Source organism: Scatophagus argus, chromosome 12 (assembly GCF_020382885.2).
Source record: "Scatophagus argus isolate fScaArg1 chromosome 12, fScaArg1.pri, whole genome shotgun sequence".
NCBI lineage: Eukaryota > Metazoa > Chordata > Actinopteri > Scatophagidae > Scatophagus > Scatophagus argus.
The window spans coordinates 11,578,753-11,606,645 of NC_058504.1; the positions used below are offsets into that span (position 1 = coordinate 11,578,753).

Below are 27,893 nucleotides of genomic sequence, written 5' to 3' on the forward strand. Positions count from 1 at the left end.
CAAATAATCAGGGACCTTAAAATATCCATGCAGACACTAACAAAAACTGCAACTACAACTTAGAAAACTGTGATATATGGTTGTACCCATCCCATTGGATATGATATTTATAAAATTCTCTCATTATTTACTTAGTTATTGATAATTCTAATACTAGTACAGAAACAAAGCTGCACACTCTTAAACTCTAACAAGGAGCACACATGCACTAATGAAACCTCTGTCCAAAATGCCAACTGCTCAGAGAAACGAGTGAAATGAGAGAAAAGAGCCCAGAAGATGTTTCAGATTTTACTTTGTCACATCTTTACAAAGATGATACTCAAATACCCTGGCCAAATAAGAAGGTAATAGCTGGATAGATAGTGTGAAGTGAGATGTTTATATTGTTGAATGAAAAACTGCAGGATAGAATGAACAGATAATGCTCATGTCATTCATCGGGTCTTCTTGTTGCTTTCACTTTATTGGATTCAGTTAGAAAGACACCAGCTACCACCTCAGTGCCATCCTGTAAATTCAAGCATTTATTGTCCAGACAGACAAAACTGAACAGGTCACGCAACATGACAGGCCAGTGGGAAGAAAACAAAAAAGTATGTTTAATTCCATCCACTGTAAATCCAAGATGAAATAAAATAATACAGCAGGATCAGTACAGTATACCTTTTGGTAGCAGTGACAGCTGAGTTTTATGACTGTGACAGTATAAAGTCAGGTTCAGTTCACATGTCAGATGATGAAAGAAAAAGTGAGTGAAGAGCCAGGCTGTTTTTAATATGTCAGGTCGTGTATAAAATACTGTACAATATCACTGTCGCTGGTTTCCCTGGTGATGGATGCTGACTAGCGCTGCTGATGAAACTAGCACACTGCACCTTTAAAAGAAGTATGCAAGTAATAACTGCCTAATGGTCGCTGTTCTTTTAAGTTTTTTTTTTCCACTATTGTAACGTTCATTTTAATCCTTGCTGCTTTACACGTCAACTCGTCACAGGTTAGATCAGTCTTTTTTTAATCAGGTCCACGCAGCGAGGGGTGTGTGAGGTCACACACCCATCCATTAATATTATTTGAGCAGGCCAACAGCTGTGTTGTGCCTTTGTTGCTGTCGTTTTCAAGGCAAATACTACAAAGCAATACAGAATGTGTGCTCTTGGCAAAAGGACACAGGAAAGTGGTCTTCTTCGTTTTATCTACACAGAAGGGATTCATCTTCCTCTCCTCGGGGGAGGTTTGGTTGATGTGAGGCCCGTATCTGAAAAAATTTGTATTGCTTGTGAATTTATGTACCTAAGTTTGTCTTTGGGCAAACAAAGGCACAGGTTCCCTTTGAGTCAACCCAAAAACAAAGAACAGCACCTTGTTGTACGCATGCTCACCCCAATAAAGTTATGTCAGGGCCTTTAACATTTGTTTTAGACACAAAGGGCAAAACCAAACCAGTTCTAAACAAAGGAAAATAATCTAGTCCTGAGTTGCTTTTGGCCGGGTTAAACTTTATGACAGGAATCAACATTTTCAATTTCACCCCTTCAGGTGAAAGATTTCTTTTCAAAACAAAGTTACATTTTATTCCTTGGACAACTGCAGTATTGACTGCCAAGAAAGAACCTCATGACTGACAGGAGGTTTCATTCTCATTTTGAGTTAAAAGATAATTCTGGACCATAATGATCTTGTTTTGGCCATTGTTTTTTATATATAATGATATTATTGAACAGGTACAGCTATGATAAGTGAGATGAGTCAACGCTGAACTGGGCAGAGGATCCGTGAACTGTGAGTGATGCCACAACAAACATTTTGAGTTATCAAAATTTACAGTTTGCATTTGTTTGCTTTTCCAAATAGTTTGGCTAACCAGAGAGGGGTGTGCAGTGTCCTGGTAAATGAATAGTTTGGGTGTGTCATGTGTAACTCCCCCGGTTCAGTTCCAGCCGGGGACTTTTCTTTCATGTCATATCCCTCTCTCCCTGCCCTTCTTTATTGTCTTCATCCAACAAAGGCAGTGGGGTTTTGGAGCCAGCAATGTTTCCACATTTCCAGATCTCCTCAATTAACAATATGATCTCCATCATTCCCGTCTGTTACATGATGGTCAAGGCTCTGAAAATGATATCCAAGTTGTTATAAACAGGAGGTTAACTGAAATAAATAGACTACAGTCCTTCTGTGAATGACAAACAGCAGTCACTTGAGGGCAGATAAGGGTGACACCATCCCCCTTGTTAGCAAAATGTCCAAATGTGTCCCCTCCCTCCTTGATAACCTGGCATCTCTCTCCATCTCCCAGAGGGTATTAATAGGAGGACCAGAGGCCGTGGTGCAGGGAGGAGAGAGACAAGGGGAGAGACAAAACCCAAGACAACAGCTGCAGAAGTAAGTCTAAGAGTAGTGGTTTCAAATGGTGTGCTCTACAGAGAGAGATGCAGACAAAAGAAAAAACAAAGCATACCTGTTCATTATTCTCACTGGCAGGTCAAAACTAATTTGTCTTATATCTGAGACTGTGGGGATAATTAGACGGTATTACTTGCCAAAGCACAGAGTGTCTTTTGAGGAAACATTTCCATTCAGTTCAGAAACTGAGGCCATAGAAAAGAAAATATTTTATGTAATACTGAATCATATCACAATTTAGACTTTATGATGTTCCTGGTTCTCTGGACCTTTGAATATGAGAATATTTTCCTCTAACTGGACCTCTGAATTTTTGTTCTCTGAACTCCACTTTTCTGTCACTTCCAGCCATTTTATTCTCTCATGTGGGGAGGGGGGGTCCACCCACCCTGATAAAAGTTAACAAATCTCCTACAGATGAGAGATGATGTGGAGCACAGGATGGCAGGAAATGGAGGATGGAGAATGAAGAGGGAAAGTGGTGGTAGTATTTAAGGAAGCAGGTGGTGGAAGAGGGATAAAGTGCATAATTAACATTTCCCAGTGAGCTTGTGGTGCTAGGCGGACATGTGAATTCATGTGTTAAAATGTTGTCAGAGCTCTGTTTCGGGGGTTGGGGACTCGAAGTTCATGTCTGGGTCATATTGAGATCAAAGTTCAGGTTTCAGTTATGCTCCATATCATCAACAATGGGAGTGTTGTAGCTCTGGAACAAAGGCTGCATGAACAGACCCACTGTCCCGACCACACACACCAACACAAAGATCCACAGGAAGAGACGGTCAATCACCATGGCCACGTACTTCCAGTCTTCAATGATCTGCAGAGAGAGGTTAGATGTTTAACATTGACTTTCCTGTCCCAAACTAAAGTTTGAGTTGTATTAAGTTTATTAAATTGTTTGGATTTATTTGCATGAATTTTTGTCTCTCATGCTCGTTACTTATGTGTTATGATGTATTGCCTGAAAAAACTGTGACGGTGCTTTGACAGTGTATTTGCAGAGCCTAAAGATTATTCCGATTGTGTCCTTGTAGTTATAAATTAGGTAAAAATTATTTTACAAAAATAATATCCCCTTCACTATGTATCAGTGAAACACTTTGTTATGCAACTTGTAAAGACCTAAACAGATGATGCTTTTAGCTAAATGTTAATATTGACGTGCTAATATGCTCGCCATGATGCTGATGTTTAGCAAATATAAGGTTTATCATGTTCACCACCTCAGTTTAGATCAGCTGGCAGAAATGTATTTGGTTATAAGCCAAAGCACAGGTTAAATTAAAACTAAAACCAGATGATGATGCCAGATGAAAAGTCAGAGGATCACCAACATGATCACAATTCATCTTATTTGAACCTGAATGTCTCCACCAAATTTTATTGTAATTGATCCAGTAGTTGTTGAGGCATTTTCTATAAATGTGAACCACATGGTGGTGCTATAGGAAAAGTCAGGGGAATGTCAAGTTCATTAAACACATTATGAGCCATAAATGTCAGTACCAAATTTTGTGCCAATCCATCATGTAAATGTTGAAAAATTTCACTGTATATGTGAAAGGTTTGACAATGGTGTTAAATGGAAAGTCAGGGGATCAGTAAAGTCATACGGACTCATCCTTTCGGCACCATGGATATCTTTACCAAACCTTATTTTCAATTATTCAATAGGTGGGATGCCATGTCCCTAAGAACCACAAATGTTAACCTTATGATAAAGTTAGAGGAAATGTCAGGAGATCACCAAAGTCAGTGGTGTAGATGTAGATGTCTATACAAAATTTAATCTCAATCCATTCAATATTTGGTGATATATTTCAGTCAGGACCAAAGTGATGGACCAATCAACTTATCAACATTGTTATCCTCACAGCTAAGCTGCAAGTGTGGCTAAAGCTCCATTCTGTCTTATCTACCTACTGCTATCCTGCAGAATCTGTAGAGAGTAAAAAACAAGAGCAAAGGCAACTTATGTCAGATTGAAACTGAAAGATTTGTATAATTAAAAAAACAAGCAGGTAAGCATGTTAAGATGCTGCACTTGTGCCACATATGCAGATACACCTACCCCTTCATCATCATCCTCGCTCTTCATCTTCTCAGCGATATACCGTACTCCATCCACAGCATCCTCCACGTCAATGTTGCACTTGAGCGTCATCCGCTTCCTGAACTCTGCATTCTCTGAAAAGTCGTTGATCTTCCAGCCATAACGTTTGGCTGACTCCTCATTCACAAAGAAGGATGAGGAGGAATCTGCCATTCCCGGAGGACTTCCAGTCCCTCCATCCACTCCACGCAGCTTCTGGTTAGAGTACGATCGCTGCTGGTGTTTTTTCCGGAACTTCTCACGGATGTTGGAGCTACCAGGTCTCCGCATGAAGAGGTAAGAGGGGAGCCGGTACAGGAAGACGCGCTTAACCCAGGGAGGCATGGTGTGCGTACTCGGGGAACGATGGTGCACGTTGAGCACACAAACACTGGTGACGATTGAGAAGGTGACCAGCACCATTGTAAACATCAGGTACTTTCCAATCAGAGGCACTGCTAAAGACGTGGGTGGCACAATCTTTGAAATAAGGAGTAAAAACACAGTCAGGGCCAAGAGGACAGAAATACAGAGAGTCATCTTCTCACCACAGTCTGATGGGAGGTAGAAAACCAGAATAGCCAGCGATGTGATCAGAATGCAGGGAATGATCAGGTTAATGGTGTAGAACAGAGGTTTTCTCTTGATAATAAAGTCATAGGTGATATCCAGGTACTTGATGTCATTGGGGTCTTCATTCTTGCGTCCAGGCAATGAAATAATGTCCCACTCACCGCTAGGTTTAAAGTCATCACGTGAGGCAAAATCACTGAGGAGAATGAGATCAATCTCAGTGTGGTCGTAGGTCCAGGAGCGAAATTTGAGGGTGCAGTTCTGCTGGTCAAAAGGGAAATCACGGACTTCGATTTTGCAGGCCGACTTGTAGATAGCTGGTGGGAGCCAGGCCACCTCACCGTTGTTGGAAACCACAACATTGGAGTAGAAGGAGACTTCATAGGTCCCATCAGCACTAAAAGGAGCAAAAGGTAAAAGACAGGCAAAAGACAGGAGGGAGATAAAGTCAAAGCACTCAAAGAGAAACTAATTACTGGTAGGACTGTGGCAAATCATGTTCAAAGATCATCATATCTTTGCCATCTCCAAATGCATGAACATAAGATCAGGGTAGGGAGTCTGGAGTAGAACTGCTGCTCCTCTGCACTGCTTCGATTATCTAAGGAGTCTCTTCGGCACCACCCTTGTAAAGGATATTCAAGGCTGCTTTTTTGGCTTATGACTCCATGAAAAGATGGTATTTAATTGGCATTCGTTGTCACCAAAGTCATACATAAATATTTAACTGTGTTTAAATTAACAATAACAAAAAGTAAGCTTACAGGGAGGAGGTTGGGATAGTGGAGGAGGCAGGCAGCCAAGCCAGTGATGGAAAAGCATTAATGAAACAGCTGGCATCAATCAGCTAATGCAAGTGTCAGTGTTTAGCCTACACTACACTCCATCATGCTATTAACTGAGAGGTTCTCCCACACCATCACCCTTATTTAATGAGAATTACTCTACTGAATGTCACTAGTTCAAATCATTACAAGCCGTGGCCTAGAGGTTGGAGAAGCGGCTTGTGATCGGAGGGTCACCGGTTCGATTCACCCAATTTGGGAAAAATTTGGGTGTGGTGGAGTGATTAATGCAAAAAATGCTCCTCCCCATTACCTGACTGATGTTACCCTTACCCTTGAGCAACCCCCCAATATGCTCCCCAGGCGCTTGATGCTGCCCACTGCTCCTGTGTGTGTTTCACTACATGTAATTTGCTGGGTGTTGTGTGTGTGTGTGTTCAACTAAGAATGGGTCAAATGCAGAAGACGAATTCAGTGTGTATGTAAAAATATATATACTGTCAATAAAGCTGATTCTTCTTCTTTTTCTTCTTACAAGCTAGTTCATTCCATCAGTGCACATTTACTTGAGTAAATCAATTTCGTGTACTTACAAATGGCTGTTACCGCATGTCTGCAACAGTTATGTGTGTGTTGAATGTTAAAGGAAGTGTTTATCAGCTCAAGGAAGGAACCACTTGGGACACATTCAAGCAACATGGCAACAACTGCCCCCCTACCCACCTCAAATCTGCTGAGACTGGCATTTTTCTTCACCTTAGCAAGGCTGTAGGTGATGCATTATAGATAAGTAGCCTATCAATTATAAAGTGGGTCAAGAATCCAACCATCACACTTAGTCTCTAATGCCTTAGGTCTGCTGTGAATGTGCAGACTAATTAAAAATGCAGAGGCCCCACCTGCTTACTGCAACCTCCAGTCCTCCAGACCTCAACCTGAAGTCATAAAGTCGTGCTGAACATCTCTTGTCATTTTGCCTCTTAAGCTAGTATTCTCTTTATGTGGTCTTTAGCTGACCAGCAATCTGTGTTCATAAAAGTTTAATGTGTACCATTCCTGTACAAATGACAGAGTGACACCACTGACCAAAACGCAGAAGACGCATGTCCACACAGACGTGAGCCTGTAAACTATCGCAAACTCAGGTTCAAAGTTCATTCTTGACCTTGAATACAGCAAGTGAGAAATAATCCCACCAAAAGGTCCATTTAGTATATGTTCTGGAGCTTTTGATCGTACCACATGGTCTTCACGAGCAAAAGGATTTCACTCTGTTGTGTTTGGTAACTGTAGATACTCAAATTTGCATTTTTCTAGGCACTTTAAGGACTTGTTGTTCATGTTGACTTAGAAGTTAAGGCTCAAAGTGCTATGTGCTGATTATGTGGTATTGTTGATATTGACAGGATCTTGTGGTGACATTTTTTTCTCAGTCTTTTCAATCTAACCAATCTTTTGTTTTAGAAAGTTTCTGAGTCAGTTATGTTATGACTCTTCTCCACATGTGTCACTCTTAGTCAGCCTAGTTGTTGTTTAGAATTTAGCATTATCCTAAATAAACTGTCACTCATGAAGATAGTGGCACCTATACAGCAACAGCTCCATAACTTTGTTTAAATGTTTGAAGTAAGAGTCTAAACATGGATACACTACATTAAGATAATTTATATTCATTTTGTAAACATCAGGTTTATTTTCTTCTGTTTAATTCCCAGTGGAACATTTCGCTCAGACAAGGTTAGGTAGCAATAACAATTAGGTAACACGCTAAGATTCTAAGATATTGGAGTTTTCCTGTGGGAATTTTTGCCCATTCATGCAGTAGAGCTTTTGTGAGGTCAGACACTGATGTTGGACCAAAAGGCCTGGCTCTCAATGTCTGTTCCAGTTCATCCCAAAGGTCTTTTTTCTAAAACTGAATCATTGCACAGTGAACAAAAAACATTTTTGTGAACAAAAACTTTGTTAGAAGAGGTTTCCTCATCTTATGGTAAATTTCTTTGGCACTGTTCAAAGATGAAGGCCAACTGATGATAACACACATGCTCGAATGTTGAGATGTGGTTACCTGATGTGGGCATCGGTCCTCAAAACCCAAAGTTTATCTGCAGATTTTATAGTTTCAGTATGTTTCTATCTGGCTTTCTATGCAAAATCTGTAATCTCTCATCCCTTAAAAGGTCATCCCCATGACTCTGTCCATGGCATCTGTACAAAGTCCAGACAGTTAGCAACATTTCGGTTATAGTCATAAACCTAAAAGAGGAGAAAAGTGGAACAAAAAAGGAGAGGTAAGAGGATAGAGGGAATAAGAGGATATAAGAAAATAATTTAGGAAAATGGGGCTTTTGAATGAAGTTGCTCATTGTTTGTGTTTGAACCTCTTTTAATCACTTCCGTGCGTTTTACACACATGCACACACACGTTCATTCTGGCTTACACAAACCCAACGTACTTGTTGTAGAGGACGATGTCTGGCAGCCAGATGTGTTGTGACGGGAGCCGGATTTTCTTGATCCCCTCGTACTCTTCAGGATCCCACATTAATCTGTAGTCATTCCACACCTAATGAGCACACACACACAAAAGGAAATAAATCAAGTCAAAAGTCATGGACTAGAAACATACATAAACATGCACATCAATACACATACTGGTTCAGTCAGCAGCTGTCTGGCAAAAATGCATTTTAAACAGTTGTATACTAACATATTTGTCCTAGATGCCACGAGCTGACCTCACCAGTGAACCAGCTGAATGCCTCTGCACATTTTCCTCAAAGTGATGCACTACCACAACCCCACACATGTGATTGTATGTCTGTGTGTGTTTATGTGCACACACTAAGGACAAATGTGAGTCAGAAACTTTGTAGACTTTGTACATAACCACACTTACACAAACAGGAGAGTAAGAGGACAAGTGAGGACACGAACCTGACTGAGCCAACAGTTGGTGGTCATAATCTGCTCCCTCTCGTTCTGAAACACAGACAGACAGAAGGTTTGTAGAGGGCAGACAGTATGGCTGCAGTACTTAGGCAGTAGCTGAAATCATAGCAATAATATCTGCACCATCTGTTTATTTATGAATTGTTATAGTAGGGTATGTCTCGATGACATAAGCATATGTGGGTTTGCATGCGTGTGTGTGTGTGTGTGTGTGTGGCCTTACCACATTGATCAGCTGGGCCAGAGACACCTGGATGTAAATGGTGACCTGCTGGCTGTTGTTGACAGCTGGCCTGATCAGCTTGTTGTAGCGCTCCGGTGACAACAGGTGACTCACCAGCCGCTCCTCCACCTCTGCACATAAGGCAGCTGCACACACACACACACACACACACACAAACACAGAAAAGCAAATAAGTGCAGTGGATCAGGCTCAAATTGAAACAAGAGAATAAACACAAGATGAGAAAAAGTTTTGAATAAACCAAGTCTCAGATTTGTGGAGTTGAATGAAAACAGGCCTGTTGGTTCTCCATTGGTGTCTCCACTTTGTCTCATTATGTATTGGATAATTCAGTGATAACGAATAATCCAAGCAAGACTTTTGGCTGTAACTCTGTGTCTGAGATTTTGAAGACTGCTGTTTATGTCATAATAAATATCATAGCGAATTAACAAAGGTGACTCAGTTTGATCTTGCAGATGTGTGTATGTAGAATTCCAAGTCAGAATAGTTGTTCATAAACGTTGTTTATGAAGTTTGAAGAAGTTGTCCGTAAAGTTTTGATGAGGTTTATCAAACATGTTTAGCATTAATCAATGACCTTAAATAGAAGAACTGAATAAATGTCACAAAACCTGACTTTTTTCCTGATCATTGCTTACGTAATCTTGATCATCAGTGTGGCTGAACACTTTCATAACGATAAAACCCACAATAGCAGAACAAACACACACACACACGGATGCCCAGAGCAGTAGTTGGTGAAGCGATGTTTAAATATCGTGCTGTAAGGTTTCATGAATTAGTTGCTGCATATCCTCAGATGTAATGAGTGTGTAATGAGAGTAACAATGCATGCAATATGCAGTCAGTCCATATGACAATAATGAGTCACATTTGAACATGCTCACACACACACACACACACACAACACAACAAAGGACAGTGTTGAGATGGGTCACAGAGTTTCAGTGATGGTGAATGGTTTTAAACACAAATGTTGCCAAACTTTCAGAAATTCTAAACTTGTTGAAAAAACAAATCCAGAGTACCTTGTTTTGGCTTGTTTGAAAATGGGATCATTTCAACTTAAGCAAATATTGTCTGTCCTTCTGTTGAAAGTGCAGAAATATCCAGATGGATTTATCACTATCGTTATCTTATCCAACTTTCACCTGCAATCTAAATAGCCCGATTTTCTTCAGCGTGCACATGCACTTCCACAAAAGTCTTTTCTCTTGTTTTTTAACTTGTACCTGATTGCTGTGCTTTATAAATAAACTAGATAGAAAAAGGACAATATGAAATGGAGGGTGGTGAAGGAGAAGAAACACAGGAGAGCGAGGTGGATGACGTAACATTTCAAATCTGTATGCATCTCAGCCAAAAACACTGTGTTACATACAGAAACTGCTTATTTTTTACATTAAGTTCAATCTTAATTTCATGATTAGTTATTCTGAGAGCCAGAACAGTAATTTATGTCCAGAGGTGAGCAGGTTTGTCTCCTGGGCCTCTACATCGCTGTTACTCTACTTGTTTTGTCTGTGAGATATGCCTTTGCGTTCACACATCGCTTAGCTGAGACATGAATATCAGTGTCAAGTCAAATGTGTTTTATTTATATTTTAATAACTCAGGGGGCCACACAGTGTTGTTTTGAAAAAGGAAAAAAAAAACTCCTTCAAAAAATTTTTTTTGACACAATAAACTAAATAAAGCAGGGATCACTTCGTCACATATAATAAATGTCATGTGTACAAAGCGAACTTAGATAGCAAAGTTACAATATGGAAAATCAGGATTAATGTTAGCTAGACAATAAATTGATTATAAGGTCAAGAAGTTGTCAGCTATTTTGAAAACTGATTAGTTGTTTTGGTCATTTTTTAAAGCAGAAATGTAGGACTGTGCTGCTCTTTTTTTCCTCATTTATGATATAAAGTGTTTGAGTTTTGGACTGTTGGTTGGATAAGATAAGCAAGACATCAGTTTGAGCTCTGGAAAACTGTGATGAGCATTTCTGAAAATGTTTGACATTTTATAGTGAAAATAATCTTTTGCTGCAGCCCTACGAATTGTCGAATTGTAAATAGAAATACCAAAATACATCATCATCGTCAGTCATCACCAGTGCTTAGTCATGTAATCCCCTTTTCCAGTTTGTTTCCAATTCACTGGATGTCTCTCATTCAGTTCATAAGTGACGATTCAGCTTCATCTTTCTCCAGACATTGTACCACCTTGATGATTCAGTCAGAATATCTTTAAAAAAAATATACACATTTGTCTTCATGGAATTTATTGCAAAACAAGCCTCGCACAGCCAGAGTGCATCCCACAAGCTGAGCCCTACATTAAGAAACAACCATTCAAGATTCAAGGAGACCGATGAGTCAGCAAGAGTCCAGTCAGGTGTAAGAAGAGTTTGTGTTGATGTCTTAGTAATGCAAAAAAAAAAAAAAAAAAAAAAAGTGAACTGACGTCTGCTTTTAGCTGAGTCATCCGTGACCTTGAAAGACTACACCAAGCACAGAGATAATTGCAGTCTGCCTTTGCCAGGTCAAGGAAAGAATCTGACAAAACATCCACTACATTTAATCAAATTTTAAGACCTGGGCCGAAAGACAGCTGAAGTCCCGTTAAAAACAATAAATAAATAAATAAGGAAAGTTAGAGGAGAAGGGTTGTGTAACTGCATTTATGCGGTAGTTAGATATGGTCCTTGTTAAGCATGTGACAGCTTGGCCAAGTTTAATTTCAGCTACAAAGAACACATCATTATCAGTATGGTGATATAGTTATATATAGTTCTTGCAAAAACATCTGAACTGACATCAGCAATATACTGAAAAAGTGTACAGTTAGCATTTTTGGACAACTGGTTCTCAACAGTGCTGCCAGCTGTCATATCAATATATACCGCAGATAGAAATGTTTTCTGAGACACGTCACGGTTAAAGTGAAGTGAAGAGGCACTGAGCGCGTAGGTGCATAAAGGACAGATATACTCTACATGTGGTCAGTCCGAATTAACCTCCAGCAGACTTCCATCCAAAGAGCAGACGGGAGAAGTGTCCAACGTCTGAGCAACTGTGACACGACACCAAACCTCAAGGGTAAATGTCTTTGGAGAGCTCTGTAACACAGAGCTGTCTGTCAGAATAAGAAGGAACGGGACACATAAGAGGACAATAAACACATACAAACACAACAAATAACCAGAAGGACAAAACAATTCTCAAATTAGTATAATGAAATAGGATCCGGCAGTGTCATGGGCATGATTCAGGGGAAAATCAGTGATTCATGAGTGTAGCTTGATGGGATCACAGCCTGGCAGCAGTTTATTGTTTATATGCAATAAGGCAGCAACGGTCTACATAATGGTATGCACATTTCTTGTACCAATTAAAAACAACTGGTGTGATTTTGAGATTTCGACACTTCCTATTAATCCCGTTGGTCTTGCCCATTGTGTGCTTCTCAGCATTATATGTCACCGTGCTTTGGTTAATGGGATTAAAGCTTTGTTAAAAAGCAACAAGCAGCAACAAACTGATGACTATCTTAGTGAGCTACAAACATTAGCTTTGCTGCTAAAATGAAGCAAAAATAAACAAACCATAAAAAAAAAAGGTATACTCACAAAAAAAAAAAAACAATCAAAGATGTGAGGATGTGAGTTCACTTGTGAGGAGTAAACCCCAGACTTTGACATTATTTGTAATGTGTGCCTCAACTCAGATAAAGTAACCCTAATAATGTCATCAAGATATAAGTATTTACTAGGCTGGGAGGGTCAAATAAAAGCATGAATGTAGGATCCAGTGTTTTTAGATATCCCAGCCTCCGTCACCCCCAGCTTTATGAAGGTGCAGCACTTGGCTGTGGGCAAAATGAAAACACCTCCACAAATTTACCGTGCACATGCACAAACAAAAACTTTTGAGTAAAAACTATCAATTGAAGGACTGCTGAGGAAACAGGTCCAATGCGCATTTTAAACACACATCTTTCTAGTGGTTTAACCTGCCGTGTGGTCTTAACACTAATGGTTTTAGCCTTTGCTTTTTGTCTGGCTGCTCTCTGATTTCTGCCTGAGACAAACAGAAGATGTCATATTTCCTTAAAAATGCAAAGGGGGAGATGGCATAAAAATAAACCTTATGCAAAAAGAAATTACAAAACTGTGGGAGACAAATGACGCCTGTGACCAATGGAAAGCAGCGAGGATGTTGGAGAAACAGCGCGGGCTGTAAAGAGTGATGTAAGAGTTGGGGTTTGACAGTGAATGTTGAAACGGTAGATGAGGCTAAAATGAGATGTGTATGAGGTTGATGTAAAAAGAGATGGAGCATTAGGGAGTCTTCCAGCAGGTCTCATCACCCATGTATGCACACACACCCTCTCTCTCACACATACACTCTTGTCCGATTCGCTGCACTCTCCACACCTCAATAATTCATCGCAGCTAAAATAAAAATGCCATCATCTCACAAGCTCGGGCTCGACCACAATCAAAGATTATTCTCTGAGTCTTTCACAACCAGATCAAGATCAACACATAGTGTTTATCACAGCACAAAGAGCATTCAGACACACCGCTGTGTTTGGGAGATGCAGAGCGATGGACAGGCTGTGTCATCAGTCCGCTGTCCAGGGAGAAGAAGCATCCTAATTCTGCATCCTGCAGGTTGTGTTTTAGGATAGTGAATTATTCAGCGCGTTGCCATCTGGGGTGGCCTTTCTGAGGCCAAAACAATTTAGGTTTCGGCTGTTTTTGGCTTTGCTCAGTGCGCTGTCCGTATCAGTCACGTTATAAAAGACACCCATGTGCCTTTTATATGCATCAGCGGCCACATGGTCAAGTTCCAATGAGACATTACACACATTGCTTGCAGTGTGTCTACTGCCTGAGATATTTTTGCAGGGTTTTTTATTTTGTTTGTTTTTTTTGTGGTATCTCAAAGGATTTCATTTGGTTGCCTGCCCTTAAACTTTTCATCACAGTACACACACAGTCCTTTCATCTGTGAGGATATAACCATCCATTCTTTTACAACACTGATTTTTTTTTTTTTTCCGCCTCTCTGGTGTCTTTCACTCCTGCTTTGCTCTTCCCTTCTCAGGTGTGACAGGAACATGTGCAGGTTGAGTACAGAAGTGAGACAATAGCAGCAGAAAAAAAAAGGCTTTTCCCTGTTCTGTTCTCAGCTCCCTCAGTATCGCCCTCACATGTAGCCGCTGCTTACATTTGCAACTTCTAACTGCGCCTGATGCAGCTCTCTCTGGCTCAGATGTCTCTCACTTCATCTGCCTCCTCATTCAAAGAGCAACATTCACACAAATGTGCCAACAGAATGACTAATCGTTTACTATTAAGCGTTGACTCACTGATGCCGGCCCCGAAAACACATCCACGAACATGCATCTGCAGTTATGAGAGAGCAGTTTTTAAAGTCGTGAGAATCAACAGCTTGAGAATATCCCCAGGACAAAAAAAATAAATAAATAAAACTACAGTACATATTTCTGCCCACATACTGCCTGTCCTCTGTGTCTCTACAGTCTGCAGCTGATCCTGCAGACTGTAGAGACACAGAGGACAGGCAGGTGAGGAAGTCAATATGGTGGTTATGGCATAACCCATAAGAACCCATGGCGACACAGGTGTCAAAGACTTTTAAATGAAGGAGGAAAAAATGCACCAAAAATGCCCAATGTAACATAACAGATCTTAGACACATGGGGTACTTTTTCCAAAACAACTTCAGAAATGTGTACATGTGGCCCACTTGATCTGTTTCATATCCCCTCCATAATTTTCCTATAAAGATAAAATAGTCAGGGTTCTTATGGGTTAAGAGAAGGGGAGGATAAATGTGATAAATATCAGATGAAATAAAGAAGAAAAGCAGCTTGCAAGAAATGGCAAAGAGCAAATGCATGCCAGCAAAGTGGCTGAAGGGGTTTAGTCATTTTACTGGAGTGGCCAGGGTGAAGTTTGATAAGAGTGACACAGCCACAGTCATGCAGTCTCTCTCAGCTGCACAGCACAGGTGAAAGTGAAAGAGACAGTTGAAAAGAGTAAAAAAGGGCCATGGGGAGGTAAAAGGCGATCCTAAAGTCTGAGAAAACTGACTCAGTTAAATAATCTGAAGTTTTAAGGAGTTTGGAGCAAAGGCAAGATTTAGAGGTAAGGTAATGCAATTCCTTTTTTCTAAGATTTTATTTCAATTATTTGGTACATAAAATCCACACCTTCCACATCTGAAGCAAAACAGAGACCCGCAATCTTGACGACAAAGCAAAACAAAACAGGAAGACAAAACAAAAAACAGAAATAACACATTCGTCCCGTACATCAAACAAACAAACAAACTCGGCTAAGCTTCAGAATTTTAAAATCTGATCACCTTCAATGAAATGGGTTAAAGATAAATAAACATGCATTACACATAACTCAAATACCATTCGTCTCATCCCTTATCCCTCCGGTGACCTCACTGTCACCTAAAGGGACTGTGATTCAGACGAAGGGACTGGAAAAAGAAGAGCTGAAAGGCCAAAAGGGCAAGCAAACAAACAAGTAGAGAGAGATAAGAGTGACAAGTAAAGACTGTCCCTCACTTGCATAATGAATTTCATCTTTGTGCCGTTTTACTGACAAATATATAATCATTAATATTGTTAATAATAATTCACAAACAAACATTATATATTGACATGAAAATCTGTATAGTCATGATCTTTTTCAAAACTAACAAAATTGGACAAAATATTCAAAAAAAATTGAAACTGACTTAATTTTGAATCTTTTTTTAACTTCTATAAAGCTTTTATTAGACACAGAGCATATAGATATACCTTATTAATTTCTATTTCTATCTGAATACAGCATGAGAAAACGAGTTCAGGTTATGTCAGCGGGACTGAATCTATCTGTCACAGGAAGTGGGCATGATGGGTATTGGGGTTTGCCCTGTTGAGCGCCTTAATAGATCATGCGCATTGAGAGCCCTTTTCAGCACCACGGACAGATCCCGTGCAGGATTCCCCTCTAGTGCACGTTGGACGCCACCAGACAAACACGCATTGAAGTCAAGGATCTTTTGGTCCATTTAGAACCTCTGCTATTATCATTAGAGATCCTTGGCACACACAAACACACACACTGCAGGCCATCAGGCACAGTGAGGGCCACAGAATCCCATTCTGAGATTTCATCAAGCATATTTGAACGCCCATGTGTGTCTGCAGTTATAGAGCCACACCATCCAACTGCTTAATGAGTCATGAGAAGACCACGGTGCCAAATGGCTGAAAACTGTTGTGGGATGTGTTATTTAAATTACGTGCTAGGACTGCAGGGAAATGTGTGCTGCACCCTTCTCACACATTTCACACGTAAAAAGCTCTTTTATTAAGACTACGCTGTGGGCTTGTCGTGTAAAGAGGAGCAACTTAGTTAATTGAGGCGTGCTGGGAAAAAAAAAATCACGTGCTGAGCTGTCTCTCATGCTTTACGGTATCACGTGTTGTTTGAAAATTAGACATTTCCCTAGAATTTACATACTCATTTGTAGTATTGTAATGATTTTATCAATGAAACGTATACACATTTGATTTTTAATATGAATAACATATACTTTCACTACCTAATCACATTAACTGGCATATGTAGAGGGGCCAGACAGAGTGTACAGCCCAAGACTGCGTGATTAAAGCCTCATAAACAAAGTAGGGAAACCCCCCTGTCCCGTTCCGTCCCGTTCCGGGAGGATTTGAAAGGATTACTTACTCGCCACGGTGAGAACCAGGAGAGCCAACGCTGCTTTCACCGGGACTGTCATCGCTTCCTCCCCTCCAGTGCGACAGACACACGAAAACTTGCAGTGTGTTTCTCGCGTTCTCGGTTTTCTTCTTTTCTGTCCTCGTCGTGATGTAAGTGAAGAGTGAAAAGAAAAAAAAAAGGAGAAATGCAGGCTTGATTATAGCGGTTTCATTCCGCAAATGACGGCTGGTAGCTCAGTCTTGGAGGCATGGAGAGGAGCGCTGGCTGCTGTCTGAGCTCGGAGATGAGGAGGATGGATGCTTTCTGCCAGAGCGCACCGACTCCACCGCTTGGTCCTGGAGCTGTGATTGCGCGCAGCGGAAACCGGCTGCACAGAACTGAGTGCTTCTCAATTCTTCTCGAGCGAAGCAAACAACCTTTTCCTGGGGAATATGGGTCAGGAGCTAGTGGGGATACGCCAATCCTGTTATCGCCAAAGCGGCCATTCTTCAGATAAAAGATTTAAGCTCCACGGGCCTCACAGCGCCCTGCCCGCCCAGTGCGCTCTCCCGTCGGGCGTCAGTTCCACTCTCTGCCGTCTTGATCGACACAGTTTGACATGACAACAAACACGAAGCGATAGCAGTCAGAACCCCCGCCACACACACACACACACACACCCACTGGGGAAGACATTTAATACCCAGCAGTCATTGAAATCAATCTCTTCTCCAATCAAAGGACAATCCCCTCATTGAAAATGTACTTTAAGTTAATTAAAGCACACTTTTATGGAGCTCAGAAGGGAGCAGCTCCAGGAAGCCAACTTTTGGTTAAACTACAAAAAGAAAACTGTATCTTTTGATATTCTGCAGTCTGTTAACTAATGAAAAAATAAAATCATTTAAACCAGAAATTCAACAGCAAATAAGTAAAGGCCCATGTTATCTGCACTGAGCACACTGTGGTTCAACCGTTTGTTCCTTCAGAGATGTTTGGAAGGATGAGGGTGTGGGGTCTTGATGTTTCCTACAGCAAGTATGAATACCTTTAGGTCTTAGCAGCCTGCCAAATGAAATGAAAATAAGCCAGTGAATGTGATATTTTATTTATCCCTTTGGCAATCGTACAATCTGTTTCCTAACCATCATCACCAGAGGGAGGTCTGAGGTTAGGGTCAGATAAGGGACAGAGCTGGTGAAAAATGGTGTCCTACTCAAGGACACTTCAGCAGCTCAGACCGGCAGTACAGTCCAGCAATCCAGAGGCTAGCGAAAGAACAATCATCAGTCTCTGTCAGGTAATCGACCCAGATGTTTCAATTCATAACAACACAAGGACAGGCACGGTAATAACAATAAAAGTGGGCAAACCAAAACAGTAAATGCTAATTAAATCCCTGTTTGCTAACCAAGTCAAGCCTGCCAGGTTGCGGAGCGTCAAAGTGAAGCATTCAACAACAAGGGGAACCATGACAGGCAATACTTTTTATTGCTCACTCAAAATGTGGCTGAGCAGCCTCAGCTGGTAGGTCATGAGTGCATGAGTGTGATCAGACGTTACAGAGGGGCGTGTGTGAAAGGCTGCAGGCTCCCTCACTCTGCACACGTCAATGCGGTATAACTACCCCGGAGGTCCCTTTGTGGATGTAAAGCAGAGGAGAGGGCAGGAGGAAGACGTGGCCTTCAGTGTGCTTCACAAAATGATTCCAGCTAATTATTTCACTGCAGGAGCGAAGGAGAAAATACAAGGATGAAGGGGAAATTAAAAAGCAACTCAATAATTGCAAAGAAGAGAAGGGAATTTTTGGAGGATATGATTTATTCCATGTGGAGAGGAGAAAAGGGTCAGGTAGTAGCTGGAAAACACATATTTGCTGTCTTACTGAGAGTCTCATGGGGCACGAGCCAGCAGTCTGTTAGCTTAGCTTAGCATAAGGACTGCGAACAGAGGGAAACAGCTACCAAGGATGTCCAAAGGTTTAAAAAAAAAAAAAAAAAAATCTGTCAACCAGCACCTCTGAAGACCATTACCACGTACATCTCGTAGTTTAGTCCGTTAAAACATGTGAAAAGGTGCGAAAATGATAAATTGTTCCACTTTATCGTGGCTAGACGCTGTGACGTTCAGAAGAGAAACCACAATGCAACAAGCCCTCTAAAGTAAGTAACGACATCTGTTAGCACGACTGCTCATCCACTTTGGAAACATCATGCTTTCGAGTCAAGATTCAAAGACTTTTATTGTCAGTTCACTATATGTGCTGGACATACAGGAGAATCGAAATGATATTTCTCTCTCACCTTACTGCTAATGCCATGTAATTAAATCAAAAAAAGAGAAAATCTCATAGCAGCGATAAACTATAGCAGTAATAAAAACTATAGCAGTAGAATATAAATATAAATATAAAATCCAACCTATGTACAATAATGACAGTGTAAATGCGGTCACACACACACACACACACACACACACACACACACAGAGTGTGCCGAGTCTTTATGTGCAAAACAGCTAAGGTAAGTCCTTGTGTAAATGGGTGTGTTACAGTCTGGGGTCAGGTTACAGGTAGTGGACAGAGTTTAGTGTCCTGACAGCCTGGTGGATGAAGCTGTTCAACAGTCTTGTGTAGTGGGCTACTTTTTCTCCTGAAGGCAGGAGGCTGAAGAGGGAGTGTGAGGGGTCGGCGGTGTCACAAGGGATGCTGATGGCTCTGCGAGTGTGGAAAATTTGCTGAACGATAATATAATAAATATAAAGACTTATTTAATATATGAGGAGCAGTTTTCACAAAAGAAGGCTCACTTGACCACAGCAGGGTAAACCAAACATCCCACATCACGCAGACAGAGTTACAAAGAGTGAACAAGTCAACCCACTTCTGAACACATTCTGTGGAGGCTAATATGTGATGCTTCAAATGTGCAGTCAAGAGAAAATGCAGGAACAGAGTGTCCAACTCCCACCTGAACTTTGGCTTCACTCCTCCCCTCACACAACTGAGGCATTTTGCAGTTCATACATTCATGCACACACACTCCATAAAATTAACCCCAAATTACATCTCCGAATGCAACCAAATTGTATTATCCTCCCATCACTCCCCATTACAGCCACACTTTAGGAACACGCGAGAATCTGCCTCCCAAACTCTGTGCCCGTCTCTTCTAATGAACATTATCTCTGTATCCTAAAAGCAATGGAGAGGAGCAAAGGGAGGCCAAATTTAATCAGAGCTACTTAGAGCTCATTGTGGGGTCTGCCGGGGCTCTGAAGAGCCAAGCAGCAAACACACAGACAGAGACTCAAAAAATAAAAGTCGTGAAAAAAAACCCCAAAAAAAACAGATAGCTGGGAAATTAGCTATATTACCAGGATTCGAACCTGGAACCCTCTTGCTATGAGGCGACAGCGCTAACCACTGCACCACCGTGCCGCCCATAGTTATGAATAGAAAACGCAAATATTTGGCGCTTTAAGGAGTATTCAATAATGTGATCTGACTGATCAAAGTCTGTTTATAGGTCTTTGGCAGAAGGACGTCATATTTGAAAAAAGTTGGACAAAGTCTGTAGTGGCTTGTGGCTCTGATAAATTGTCTTATAGTTTTATCATTCGAGGCTACTTTACAAAAGTCACATTTGCCAAAGTTGTTGCAGGCAAATGAACCCAAATTTCATCGATGTAGTGCAAGTACTTAGACTTGAACAGAGTGAACTCTGCAATCATTCAGTAGCTCTGATTGTCACATGAACATTCAAAGTTGTAAAAGAGAAAGAAAGGAATCTTTCCCATCTCTACTATACATCCAACATGACATGAATGTGGCATCAGTAGGTTGAGTGCTGGAGACCTCATTTACTTCCATCATAGCTCCGCCCTACTTCCACCTGAGCAGGGATCCAACCAGCCTAAATCAGAGGAAGAGAGAACATCTGTCTGAGCATACAGGGCCTGTAAGTCAAGTCATGTCATGTCGGTTTTATTTAGATAGCCCATTGCCTCAAGGGCCTGTACATTATGTACAGCATGAGATATACATCATCTCTCTACAAAGGGATTTTACCCAGAGACTGTCCACAAACTGAAAACAATAGCTTCCTGGCAGGTGAGATATAAACAGAAATACTTCTACAATAGGTAGGAAATGAATAACACAACAGCAGCGATCATCCGATATCTACCAGAATCAAAACACTCTGTTATCATAATGTAATTAAACACTGTACACAGCTCTATATGTGCATGTAATGTGTCCTCTCAACGCTACTACACAAACACACACTCTCCACCCACTCTTGCAAGCAAACTCACAACATCTGCATTTATTTCCCTAAAGCTGCATCATTATATTGTATATCACTGTGTTGGACTCAGTTTGTTTCGTTTGCTCCTCTCCAAAGCGCCTCCTCACCGGCCTTCGCTCTCATCTAACAGTGTGTTTGTTTGCCTGCAGGCGGCACAGTCAGAGACAGTGTGCCCCGGTGAAGTGGCCGATTCCCCCGCTGCATAAATGTTATCATAAATTCATGTCACTGGAGAACATTTGTGTCTTGAACTGACAGTATGAGACGGGGCTCTCTAAATTCAAGACTGGTAGCCTGTCACATCTGGTCATTGTCCTGCTCCGGTGGAGCAGAATCGGTATGATGCAACCTCCAGGATGTGTAGTGATGAACACTAAACTTCCTGTTGCTGCTCTGTGCCTTCGGTCTTTGTCTCCTTCATTTGCACTCTTACTCTTCTTCTTGTCCCTGTGTTCCATTCATGAGTCTGCTCCACTTTTTCACCTCCTCTCATCTTTTCTCAGAGCTTGTCTCTTTACTTTTACTTTCTCCTTCAGTCCTGTACATACACCGTCAATCCCTTCTCATCTCTCCTAAACCAAACAGGCACATATTGTAAACCCTTGCCGAGCTCCCAGTGGGTGGGGAGAAAAATGTTGGAAAAAAAATTGCTGAAATCTTATCATGGCTCTGACAGAGCCTGCAGCCTCAGAGCTCGTCTCTGCGCTGTTTCAGAGTGTCCCCACTGCTCTTCTACATCCTGCCTCATTTGGTTTTCTGCAACATTAGAAAGGAAGGTGGGACACTGCGAGAGCCTCAGGTTTGCCCTCAAAACTTTTGGAAGTCTAGGAAGTGAGATGTTCTAATTTTCCTGATCTCTTCACATTCAATACGCACACTGGTCTTATCTGAATATTACTGGTTTAAGGGTTCATATTAGGAAACCATTACACGCTGCATAACTTTTGGTGATGTGGAAAATCCACTTCACAGCAAAGCTATTCAAATGCAAGTATGTAGGTTGATCAAATTTTAAAATGGCCTTATAGGGCTCAGGGTGTGCAGAGCAGTGTGTACATGCATGGCTGCGCTGCCTCTGTGGCAGCCCTCCTCCACATAAAGCCTCTCATGTCATCTTTACTGCGGGCCAAGAAGATTCAGCACTGCACATAATCTAGAGGCAACAACAGTCTGGCAGGCTTGGACCCCACACACACATGCACTGTTGAAGAAATACGATGGCATTACACAATCCTGCATTTTCCTTTCCTGACACAGTCGTGTTCCCTGCTCAAAGACGAGATGGAAGAGGTGGAAGATGAAAAGGAGGGGACTAGAGGGGAAATGCTGATGAAATGAAAGTTGAAATGATCAAGTATTTCAGGGAATTTGATTTACAAAACCACAATTGCAATAATTTTTTAACTGCAGTTATTTAAAGTTGGTGTTGTCTCATAGATATTGATGAAATTGCATAGGAAAGGTTTTGCATGTTTATTGAAATTGATTTTTTTTTTTTAACCATTAGGTAACATACAATTTACAGACTTAACTTTTATAAATCCACAATGATCACACGCCACAAAATTAGTGGAGGAAATAGTGGAAACATTTAAATGACTATAAATATTTTGGTGACAAAGTGAGTCACCATGTTTTGAATTGATATCTATAGAACAATCTCACAAAGTTTTTTAATTTAATTTCATGAATTCATTTATAATTACAGAGTACATTAATTAATGATCCCCAAAACATGCCAGAGTTAGTGAGCTGATTAATTGTCAACGACAAGATGTTTTAAAACCTAAACAGCAATAAAAAAAAAAAAGAAAAGAAAAAAAAAGAAATCTCAAATTAATAAATCAGACTCAAAGCTGCTTCATTTGTACAAGCATGACAAGACGGGACATTTTTGACTGCATCTGAATCTATCCAATATGCCCGCAGTTAGCCTGACATGTAGGTGTGGTTTTACATTTCATACTTCCAGGTGCACTCACATGAATATGAACATGAATAATTAAGTGTTCCATACTGTAGCTTTTCACCTGGAATAACTCTCGTACCTGTCGTCCGCTCTCAGCTGTTTCAATAGCAGTCAGTCAGTGTCCTCTTGGTGGAGCCGTCTCCATTTGTGGATTGGTTACTCGCTCATCATTACTAATTCAATAAAACAGAAGATGATTCAAATGACTTAAAAGCACCACTTGTGTCTTCCCTTTTTGCTAATCAACATCAATGAAGCTTTAAGAAAGAAAGAGAGATGATGTATGTACATTTCTGACAGCGACAACCTCCAAAGCCAAAGCATAAGGACTGAAAATATGGTTTACCAGCATTCATTCAGAGGTGACTGCTGTTATAATTTAGTATGGATGTTTAAAAGTTGAAAATTTAGAGCTTTTTTAAAAAAAAAACACAACAGTTGACAAAACCATCTCACTTCATGGTAGGTTTAGTAGCCGTTTCTGAGAAATTTAAGAGCTTCTCATTGGCTAAAAACACTGAACTACTGAATTCATTCTTGAGCTTGAAGATCGAGTACATTGTAGTTAGGTTTTCATCCAAATGTTACAGAAATGTTCTGAAAAATCAGAAGAAAATGTGAATTTATGGTCGTGTTTTGCTTTGGATAGAAAAAAAAAAACAAATGGTCAAACACCATCTTTCCCTGAAAATTATGCAATATGATGGACAGTGCAAAAGCAGCTAAATAGTCAAAGTCAAAGTCAAAGTCAAAGTCAAGTGTACAATAAAGTGTACTTTATTGTCAAAGATCTATGTAACAGGGGTTAGCACAGAAAATTGAAATTTCGTTTGACCAGTCTCCAATGTGCAGTAAAAACTAAAAACTAAAACTAAAACTAAACATGTAGGTAAGACAGTGACAATAATTACACACACACACGCACACACACCCATACACATACACCCAAAACAGGCACACACAGTGTGCAGTAAGGACAACATCCTGATAAAACTATGTACAATAAAAATACACACACACTGTCATAGCAGCAGAAGTACAGTCAATGGACATACCGGTATGTGCAGTAGTGTAGATGCAGTATGTAAGGTGCAAAGAGTAAAGTGCGAGTGACATGTCATGAAATGTTCATGGAGTGTTCATCAGTGTGTTGATGAGTCTGATGGCTTGTGGAAAGAAGCTGTTTCTCAGTCTGCTAATAGTGTGAGGTGATATTGTTTAGTCAAGTTCAATTGTAGTTTTTGGTGGTTTATTTTTGCAGAATAAAGTAATTGCAATGGCTGCAACCATCAACGGAACTCATTTCAATCCACTGCATCAACAGTTTGAATCAAGATTATGTTATGTAGCCTACTTTCTATCACTATACAGCCTTGCCAGACTTAACGGATTCAACAGAAGGTGACTGAAACACAAGTCGTGAAGCACAGACCTGACCTAGTTAAAACCTCCATCTTCCCGTTAACCAAGCCACATATCGGCAGAGTTCCTATGGGCTTGCATCACAGCATAAAAAATAAGATGTGAAGTAATTATCTGGGGCAGAACATACAGAGGGCTGTTGAACACATGCAGCCCTATGGAATAGGTCAGAGCTGGAGTATGAAAAGGTTGCTGTTGCAGTCCAAAAGCAGCATGGCAGACTTCGCTTTGGGGGGTTTTACGGTAGCAGGAATGTTGAACGAGGCTAAAGAGGTTAGCGCGTTGAATGATCTCCCATTTACAGCATCAGCTGCTGCCCCGTTTGTAATGTCATAGTGAGCTTTGAACTAAATATTCACAGCATAATATAAACAGTTCAGCCTGTGGGATAAGGTATGTATATAAAGCACAATTCTTCAGCAAAATCAACTCATTCCAGTGGTATCAGTGAATTCACTATCGGGGCCAAAGTCAATATGTTCAGATTGTTGAACTTGATCAAACTATGGAAGTTTGATATATAAAAATCACACACCTCACCTCTGAGGAACAGAGGGCTCAAGAGTCCTAAAGGGAGGACGCTGTTGTGGCTTCAACATGGCCTGCTCATCTCCAGTCAACCAGGTTCCTGCCAGTTCCAGCTCCAGGGTCAACCAGCCACTGGCCTGCTACACTCCTGCTAAATACAGCAGACCTAGGTCAGGTACTAGGTTCCAGTCCCGCTGCCCTCTTGATGGTCTAAACTTCTCTTGTGTTTCCCGGTCATCCTCTTGAGCAGTTTCACACCTCTGTTCATCCTCCTGCCCCATCATTCAGACCTGCATCATTCTTCAGCTCCGTCTGATCTGTCTTGACCCCCCCCCGCCATCCATTTGATAAACATGGTACAATCAGAAAAAACAAAACAAAGAAAAACAGCAGCATCATGTAGAGATGGAGCTCTACCCCTCAAAGGAAACACCAGCTAAAGGGGGGGGGGGGGGGGGGGGTTCTCAAACACAAACCAAAACAAGTCAATAAGCAGACAGTAGACAAGACACATACTCCCAAAATTTCTTGATTTACTATGCATTTGTGTGTGTGTGTTTGCTCTGAGAGTTTTGCACCCTGTACACCGTTACGTCACCATGATTCAGTCTGTGGATGACCTCAGCATACCTGACTCAAGCTGCTTTATGGCCTGAAGCTGACACCTTGTCCCGAAGTGACACACACAGACAAACATGCAGACAAATGCACAAACAGACAGAGGCATACACACAAAAAGCAGAAACTTATTTTTGATTTTATAGGTGGATGTGGGCGTATGCTAGCACTTCATATCCTAGAACCACAAGCTTAGAAGCAAAAGACATGATGATTTTGTGGAGGATGGTTACAACTGCATTAGGACTGCTACTATTATTTTTACTTTCAATAATTCAGTTATTTTCTTGATCAATTGAGAGTTGTTGTGTCTATAAAATGTTTGTTCCCTTATCACTATTTAAATTTCTTTGTCCAAGCCAAAATCCTCAGATTACATGTTTAACCAACCAACAATGTAAAACTCATTTACTTTGACCTAAACTAGCCTGTAGAGACTGTTTGTCATTCTTCAAGAAAAATAAAAGAGATTAATCACAGTAATTGCAGACTAATTTGCTGTCATGCTACTAATTGGGTAATCATGGTTTCAGCTCCAGTGCACTCATTTCTAAAATGAGCCCAACTGAATCTTAAAGCAGGACTGTGTCATGTAATTCTTTATCTTCCAGCTAAAATGCTGTAACAGCGCTGATGCAGCATCATTGTCTGTGTGGACACACAAGCAAGCATTCAGTGACGTAGCCATCACACAACCTGCACGACAAGGCCGCTTGTGAGACCTGGTGAACTTGCCACTTGTATGTATGTTTGCAGTTCAAAAAAAAAGATTTAGTGTGGAGTACCTCTCTGAACTTCAACTGAAGCGATGGGATATATAATAACATATGACATTACAATTTGAATCAACAGATAGAGTCAGTTTTGCTTGCAACCTATGAAAAACAGCCCCTGTCTGAATACTTATGTCTATATAGTGTACATGTCATTCTCAACTGGCTATCAAAGACAAAAATTCCCTCAAGGGTACCTCCACATGTAGACTGCAAGGGGGCCAGAGGTCAAGCCACAAAGTGATCAGCAGAGAACCAGTCCACCTCCTGAGCCATAGCTGCTCCACTACGTATGTCAGTCCATTTGTTACAAGCACATGAAATAGGTTGGGTATACTTTCATGACCCACACCTTCATGCGTTAACCGCACCAGACGATACAAAATAAATCTCGGTGGGTGATAACTAATGTGATTCAAGGTGGTTCACTTGCTACTTTTGACCTGTTCGCCAACCCTCCTTCAAATAGAACGATCATTTAAATACAGCAGTAAATTGTATTTATGTGTCCCTGTCTGCCATAGTCACACCGGTCAACGTGGACCCCAGAACAAAAGATTAAATCAGTAGAGAGAACTGATGTCACACCATAACCATAAAGGTTTTGAAATGAAAACCAAAGGCACAGAGAAGGAAACAACAAGATATAGAGATGGCAAATATGGCTGTGGTCGTTTAAGTCAAAATATATTGCAGCGCTAAAAGTACACTTTGTGTCTCTGGGCACATCTGTACTTGTCCACTTGTGTGTGATGTGTGCATTGTTATGTTACACAGAAAGAGGACCCATAAATACAGCAATTACAGACACAACAGAAACACTAAGAAAGCCAAAACACAAAGAAAACTCACTGAAAAAAACAGTAGAAGCAGGGAACACAGCAGGTAAGAGGACTTAAGGGAACAAGATACTCACACAAGATACACAGGGAACGCAGATAAACCCACAAGACACACAGGGAGAGCACAAGTATTTTTAGACAGAAAAGGGACTGAACAGGTGAAAACAGTGTGGGTGGGGCAAGCAATCAAAAAGGAGGGAAAAACAGACAAAGACAGGAAATGAAAAGCTAAACAGGACACAAGAGGAGAAAGTCTACAAAATAAAACAGGAACCAACCTAAATATAAATGTCAAATTCTGACATGCACAAGCTCGCATTCGTGCTAGTATGGGTGCATCTGTTCTTATCTGTCAAAAAAGATGTTTTCTGAGCAGTGACAGTTTTGCAGAGTGAGCCGGTTGCTGTTAGGAGTCTATCAAAACCATTAAAAGATAGATTATTAGTGCTCTAAACTTTAGTGTGAGTCTGAAAGACTTAAAGAATGATTAAAAACAAGTTTTGTTTATGTCATGCAAACAGCAATGCCCAACCCAAATAGTCTTACAAGTCCCAACTAAATGAACAAATCCAGAGAAATCATACTAAAAGCCTATTTAATAGTCTGCTGTACCTTCTTTTTCC

General features: G+C 40.8%; 1 protein-coding gene across 6 annotated transcripts; it reads right to left on the minus strand.

Moving 5' to 3' along the window:
• Positions 1-445: 445 nt before the first annotated feature.
• On the minus strand, positions 446-27,425 carry LOC124068391 (neuronal acetylcholine receptor subunit beta-2-like). 6 transcript variants are annotated; one of them, XM_046406611.1, is made up of 8 exons: positions 27,281-27,425; positions 25,050-25,188; positions 23,167-23,260; positions 9,032-9,177; positions 8,794-8,838; positions 8,313-8,422; positions 4,478-5,468; positions 446-3,223 (listed from the first exon to the last, which is right to left on the minus strand). In XM_046406611.1, the coding sequence occupies exons 5-8, from the start codon at positions 8,818-8,820 to the stop codon at positions 3,068-3,070; spliced, it is 1,284 nt and encodes a 427-aa protein (XP_046262567.1). In that variant the 5' UTR covers positions 8,821-8,838; positions 9,032-9,177; positions 23,167-23,260; positions 25,050-25,188; positions 27,281-27,425; the 3' UTR covers positions 446-3,067. The 6 variants fall into 6 exon arrangements, with proteins under 6 accessions (XP_046262567.1, XP_046262566.1, XP_046262565.1 ...); XM_046406610.1 differs by having other exon boundaries at positions 23,149-23,260; XM_046406609.1 differs by having other exon boundaries at positions 25,045-25,188.
• Between the last annotated feature and the right edge of the window lie 468 nt (positions 27,426-27,893).

What these genes read in the sequence shown, in the direction of transcription:
- LOC124068391 (XM_046406607.1), bottom strand. Translation starts at nt 16,887, where the DNA reads ATGACAGTCCCGGTGAAAGCAGCGTTGGCTCTCCTGGTTCTCACCGTG. An exon ending in TGGCCCAGCTGATCAATGTG is followed by an intron (nt 8,839 to 9,031) that starts GTAAGGCCACAC and finishes TCTGTGTTTCAG; the next exon opens with AACGAGAGGGAGCAGATTAT. An exon ending in CCAACTGTTGGCTCAGTCAG is followed by an intron (nt 8,423 to 8,793) that starts GTTCGTGTCCTC and finishes TGTGCTCATTAG; the next exon opens with GTGTGGAATGACTACAGATT.